This window comes from Aulonocara sp. 'chitande type north' Nkhata Bay, linkage group LG23 (genome assembly GCF_057382095.1).
Source record: "Aulonocara sp. 'chitande type north' Nkhata Bay isolate Kocher_YH1m ecotype deep benthic linkage group LG23, A_spYH_male_GT1.1, whole genome shotgun sequence".
Taxonomy (NCBI): Eukaryota; Metazoa; Chordata; class Actinopteri; order Cichliformes; family Cichlidae; genus Aulonocara; species Aulonocara sp. 'chitande type north' Nkhata Bay.
In genome coordinates this window covers 9,913,545-9,919,941 of record NC_141365.1, presented here as the reverse complement: position 1 = coordinate 9,919,941, position 6,397 = coordinate 9,913,545, and the positions used below count along the sequence as shown (strand labels likewise).

Sequence of the window (6,397 nt, the reverse complement as noted above, 5' to 3'; positions counted from 1 at the left end):
CAGCACAGGACGAGGTCCACTCTACAGAAATTCGTAACAGGAGATAGCGGTTGTCTTACTCAAACACTGATCTGTTGTAGTATGATCACTGATTTTAAAGGAGGAGGGAGAGAAATGCCATGTGGAAAATTAGGACTACGAGGTCCAATTATAATCCAATTTATGCAGCACAGAATCATCACAGTGGAGCAAGCAGGTATTGGAGATTCAATGAAAATGTAATTTGTGGGTTTTAAAAACAAGGAGGCAGTTTATACAAGCGCTTTTTGCTTTGTTTTTTTCTTTTGCACTGACAGGAGGCTGGTGAGATAGCAAGCGAGAATGTCTAATAGTTTAATGTCCCGGATTTGGATTTTATTATTTATTTAGAGTTGTCCTGAAGAAAGAGATTGAATAATTAACTCAGAATGGTTCTGTCATCATTTGTGGGATCTGGGATCATAAAGGTGCATTCTGTACGTTCGCTTTCACTCTTTTCTGTACTTGACAGTAATTTAGGGAACTTACTAAATCAGATACAGATAAATCTTGTAAAATTATTGTTCCGTTATCATTTTAAGTTTAAAAAAAAAAGGTGATTTGTGAGATAAGGAAGATACTTTGAAGCATTGTTTCTCCAAGTCAAGACAAATATACAAATCTATATTCTTCATCTGGTCCCATCTGCAGTATGAAGGTTAATGAAAATGGTAGTTACATGTGGCCAATGATAAATGATAAGTCACAGAAATAATTCAAAGAAAAAAGGCCAAATGTATTTGAAGTTTTGAATAATGAACTTTCAGACATTAACAGCCTAGTTAGACTGAAGAATCATAAGTGCCCAGAGGTATTATCGTGGTAGAAACTGTAGCTGTTGATGTGACAGTTGATTTTCCTCCCAGCCTAATCCAACCTGAGCAGCATCAACCTTTAAGAAAAGCTGCTGCTTGTGCCAAATCATGATAGGCTCCTCTATCCTCGAGCAATAAACAGTAAATAAGAGTAGAGGCGCTTTCTATTGACACTCGATGCTTGCTTGGGTTTTCTATGCTGTACTGCACAAACTGGGAACAGTGGAATAAAATGTTCACTTTTCAGTGCTTTGAAGCACTCTGTACAACTGACTCCGTCTTCTGAAAATGGCTGGATTCAAGGTGGCCTAGAACAAAACTGACTTTCTAAATAAACGTATGCTATCGGGTAGGGTTTCCCCTTTGTGAACACTACACTCTAATACTGGGAAGATGATATAAGAGTGCACGGTTTTACAAGATATCTTGTGGCCATGTGTTGAGCTCAGCCCATCATTTCACACAGATGAAGAGGAGGTTGGACTGTCAGCTTCATACCATCTGGCAGTGCATTAGATCAGATGGTGAGGAGGCTGCAAAGCAAGCCTACTAAGCCAGAACACGTAGGGCTGAGTCTGCTGGGGATCCTGGTGATGGTCTCCGTCTACAGTAACACTGATCCCCTCAATGCCATCTTTAGCTCAGTGATACAAATTATGGTGAGTGTACTAAAAGTCTGGCTTACCCCAACTTTCCATTGTGACTGTAGAACTCCAAGGTTCTTTTTAGCTTTTGTCAAATATTTAATGGGTAATTAAAACGTCTTCCCGGTACTGCTGGATTTGGCCTAATATTATATAAGTGTGTCCTGAAAAATCTCCTTTTTTTTTTTAAACTTAAGGCAGCTTTAATCAGTGTTATTACAATGACAGTTGCTCACATGACTGCTTATATTTAAGTGCTTGCAGTTCTGAACCTAAAGAGTATTACTGGCTTTGCATTGTCCTCACTCTGAATGTTTTACGATCCATAACTGCAGTTTAGAAAAATAAATATTACCTGCAAAGCATCAATCAGCAGACGATGTTAGCATCCAGCTGCTGAATACCATCAAGTGTTAAGGAGCTGAAAAGCAACGGTTTGGTGGTACCAGTGCATGATGTAGAGCTGGGTTCACATGTTTTTCCACCGTTTTACAAAAAAAAAAAAAAAAAGGCCCCCTTAAATTGGGACCCAAAGTGACATAAGTGTCTACACCAAGACACTGTCAGATACAGCCTCAATTTTCCTCCCACAGAAACAACACCTACTTCTACTGGGAACACTTCATGATATTAGATTCTCTGCCAAAATGTGTGCTGGTTCTCAAAAGGCACAATGGTAGAACTGGCTCAGCACCTCGTCTGCGGAAGAGAGGTTGCAAATGAAATCCCAAATGTAACTCATACGTTTGTTTTCTAAATGTAAAAAGCCATAATATATCCATGTCACTGCCATCAAGGGGCCAAATAACGTTACTGCAGTTCTCACAAGACAATCTCAGACCACTCAGCACAGCTACAAAAAGCAGAGCAACTGGCTTCTCCCGATAATCCACAGAGCTCAGAGAAGGGTATAATGGAATAGGATGGGATCTTTGTATCGGGTTGACAGGATGACTGGTGTCTCCCAGAAAGTCCTAGAGAGAGTGGATGCTTTTTGTTCTGCGTGCCCAGCTAAAACAGTTAGATGCCTTAAAACTAGATCATGTCTCTTACTAAAGTATTTAATGGGTTAGTATTTTATATTTACATACATCTAAAAGTATAAATGTTTACAGGTGAAATAAAGCATCCTTGGGTGCCAACACAGGCGATATGGATGGCTGTGAAATGGAGGGATCTCAAGTTCTAAAAATTAAGAAATGATGATATGAAGGATAATGTTAGCAGATCTTACTGTTGCATATGTTTAGCTTAATGTTGCCTCCATTCTATTCACAAATCTCACACATTGATTTCAAGTCTTAAGTGCTTGAGCACATCTTTAAAAAAACTAAAGTATTTTTCTATCATTCTGTCGATAATTTTGTGAAGTTGTGTGAAAATAGGGGTCAAGGATTAAACAAACTGTGACACAACAAACAGCATCGGCACTGTCTGATGCAGACACACAAACAAACATCCCCTAGGAGAAAGGAAGTCTGTGAAAATATCAGCCACTAAGCATTTTCAGGTCTTTTTTTCTGAGTATTAGAAAAAAAGCATATTCAAAGCTGCAAATAACAGACTATGCATTTCATTTCATGCATCATATAAAATATTAGTTATTCTTCAGTATATTTACAGTATATATTACACATGATATTCTGTACAGTCAAAGTTCAATCTACACCACATTCTTAAAAATATTTTCTGACCCATAATTAGTTTTACAAGAAAAACATACAAAACAAACAATTGGTTGTTTTGTAGGACGTCCTCGAAGTGAAGCTCTCCACCGCACTGACGGGAGAACTGTGAAATAATCCTGTGAGGGTGACTAGAGCACACATGCGCGCCTGCACACACACACACCCAAACACAGACACACACGACACAAGGGGAGGCGTAAGGGGGAGTCTTTTGCAGGCCTTGTATGGCCCTGTTTTCTTGGAGGGAAGGCTTCATTCCACAGCCAAACCTGCTGCCACAGCAAGCCCCATCCCGGGTTCTCTGGTGTACTCTGGGCTCAGGAGTGAAGTGCAAACAGCACAAGATTCGCGTGAGAGAAGCAGAGCAACAGAGTGTCCACTTCTCATCCTCTGAGGTTTCAGTGGTGCACTTTCAGCAGAACTGCACTTTACACTCCCATCAACCACACCGGAGTTTGGTTAACTGCACTTCTGATAGGCTTGGGCTAGTTACTGCGGCTGTGTCGCTGAGCGGTCAGACAAACTATCTGCTCTGTGAGGAGCCAGCTGCTGTTGCTGCTTTTGTTGTAACTGCTTCTGCTGTGTTTGATGCTGTTGCTGCTGCTGTTGGGCTGCTGCAGTGAAGGTACCCTGCTGCTGCAAAGGGAACGCTGCCTGCAGGATCAGCTGGGTGGACTGGTTTCCATGAAGGAGTCGAGGAGCCTTAAGTGAAAAAGTTACATTAGCTTAGTCGGCACAGCCTAACGAGCCAAGATGTAACTTAAAGCTGCAGTAACTAGGACTCTGCTGATTCACTGTAAAGCAAGAAAGGCAGGCAAATCAGTGTCTGTGTAATGGCTGAACAATACACAGACACTGAGACATGAGTGCGCATGCTGCGTTCTTCATGCTCTATTCAGGGTGGTCCCTTGGCTAAACCAGAGGATTTCTAACCATTTAAAAGTATCTGAAGCAGACCATTATTTAGAGATTACAGATTATTGAAATGTAATAGACTACAACAAGCAAAAGATCTGGACCGCTATGTCTCACCATACTTAGCCTTATGATTGTAGTGCGACCAAAAAAAAACAGGCTTTTGGAGGCCATCAGTCAAAGCATATCAGTTCCTCCTCGTATATTAATTATATTAAAAAAAATAGTAACTTGTGGCATTAAGTTAAACTTTAATTTCTAGATCTAATTTGTCATCCACCATCCTCTTGTTGTGGTTAGAGTCCGATTGAACAGTGAGTAGTGATATGGAACTGAAACATCGTTGTTGTCAACAGGAATTCATCTAAACTAAGCTGCATCTTTCAACATTGTATTTTAATCAAAATCACATTTTGAAAATGTCCTCGTCTGTCAACAGATCTGAAAAAAAATATTCACATTCAACTCCATCTCCTGTGTCAAGTTCTTTGAGCATACAAAGAATTTTCAATTTATATAAAATAAAATTCATTAGGATATTTTAAATCACGTAAACAGCAAGCTGCCTGTATGCGAGCCAACTTCATACAGTAAAACTTCACCTGATAAGTGGTTACTGTGTCAGTGTTACCTGTAGGAACTGTGTTTGCTGCTGGGTCAGTGGAGCTTGCCCTTGCTGCATGGCTGTGACCTGAGACTGCGGTTGAATCTGTTGCTCCTGTTGCTGTTGCTGCTGCGGAGCCTGTTGGGAAATGCTAATTGTCTGCGTCTGGCCCTGCTGCGGTGCAAAGGCCGTCACCACTTGACCCATAAACATGGTTGTGGGGACCATAACTGCCCCACATGTCATCTGCCCTGTCACTAGCTTGGTGAGCAGCTGGGGGCCTGCAGGAAACCTGTAAGGTTCAGGAAGTTAGTCAGGTCTGATAAGTCTAATTAACCCAAATTGACATAAGGTCAATATATATGACCTTTTTTCACTATAAAAGTGCACTGTACCTAAATTAGTACTACATTAAATTGAAGTATTATGCACCACAGAGGGTGCCATCAATGAACTCGAGCACTACTTAATAACATTTTCATTATGAAGAAATATAACAAATAGATTTATGTGAAGATTCACACCTAATCTGAGCCGAACGGTCCTGTGCAAATGTTGCCACAGCAGGAGTGTTGGGTCCAGTATTCTGCGCCAGGCTTGTGGCAATCTGAACCACGTTAGCAGGACTTTGCTGAGGGATCATCATCGTGTTGTAGAGAGATGCAGGCAGTGGATTCTGTTGAGGCTGCACTGTGTGCGACGACCTCTGAGGCTGAAATAAACAGAACCGGAGTCTATGACACGAGCATGCTGGATGGAAAAATCTATAACAAACACAGCTAAGCTATGAATTCAGCGGGTCAGTGAGAGGCAAAATGAGAACCGTTTAGCCTGTCTGACCTGCGAGAGTGCTGTGTTCTGTTCCCGTAGGAGTGTTTGCTGCTGGGATGGGGGCTGCACAGCATGTTGTTGCTGTATGCTGTTTTGCAGAGATCCTGCAGAAACCACCTGGCCCTGCATGCTGAGTGTACCCCCCTGCTGCCCACCATTCCCCTGGGCCATCTGTACAGAGCTCACATTTAGTCCTCCAGGCCCTTTCTGCAGGAACATCTGAGATACACATCACACATTCGAACTCCAGCTCTAATTATAACAGCAACACATCCATCATGTAAGCTGAATATAAAACAATTAAAAAGAAAACCTTTCATATATTTACTAGGCTATGTAATCATTCATTTGCAACACTTGTGCGCAGCTCTTCAGTCCTACCTGCAGACTCTGTCCCTGCACCCTCTGTAGCTCGTCCTGGATCTGCCGCAGCTCATCCTGCTGCCGCTGAATGTTGACCTCGATCATTCTGGTCCTCTGCTCCAGCTGCTCTTTCAGGTGCTGCATGGCTTCTAACTGGCTGGAGAACTGGACCATTGACTGTTAAAGAATAAAGACATAACAGTATGGCAGTTTATTTTAAATGTTCCATACGTATATTTTACAAATTGTTAAGGCTCAGGTCACATTCTCTGAGTACAAACAACTTCTTGCATGCTGACCACAGAACACATTTTAACCAACAGTGACCACTGGCTTAAAAATGTAACCAATTCAAACTGCAGCTCCAAGAATATCTGCTTAACGTTGGCAATAAAAGCAAGTGAATTTGTGAACACCCATAAAATTCTCAGCTTTAAAGCAAAAATAAACATATTTACAGCCTGCAAACTTTCCTTTGTTCTCTACAGCCAACTGACGGTTCATGACAACTGTGTGCAG

General features: G+C 41.5%; 1 protein-coding gene across 3 annotated transcripts in view; it reads right to left on the bottom strand.

Moving 5' to 3' along the window:
• Positions 1-1,265: 1,265 nt before the first annotated feature.
• clocka (clock circadian regulator a) overlaps positions 1,266-6,397 on the bottom strand; it is a 30,440-nt gene continuing 25,308 nt past the window's right edge. For 2 of the 3 annotated variants that reach the window (XM_086282056.1, XM_086282058.1), the window contains exons 19-23: positions 5,897-6,055; positions 5,525-5,734; positions 5,209-5,396; positions 4,712-4,976; positions 1,266-3,867 (exon numbers count right to left, since the gene is read on the bottom strand). In XM_086282056.1, the coding sequence (XP_086138182.1) occupies positions 3,655-3,867; positions 4,712-4,976; positions 5,209-5,396; positions 5,525-5,734; positions 5,897-6,055 (1,035 nt within the window). In that variant the 3' untranslated portion in view covers positions 1,266-3,654. The remainder of the gene's footprint in view (positions 3,868-4,711; positions 4,977-5,208; positions 5,397-5,524; positions 5,735-5,896; positions 6,056-6,397) is intronic. The other variant, XM_086282057.1, reaches the window with a different exon arrangement.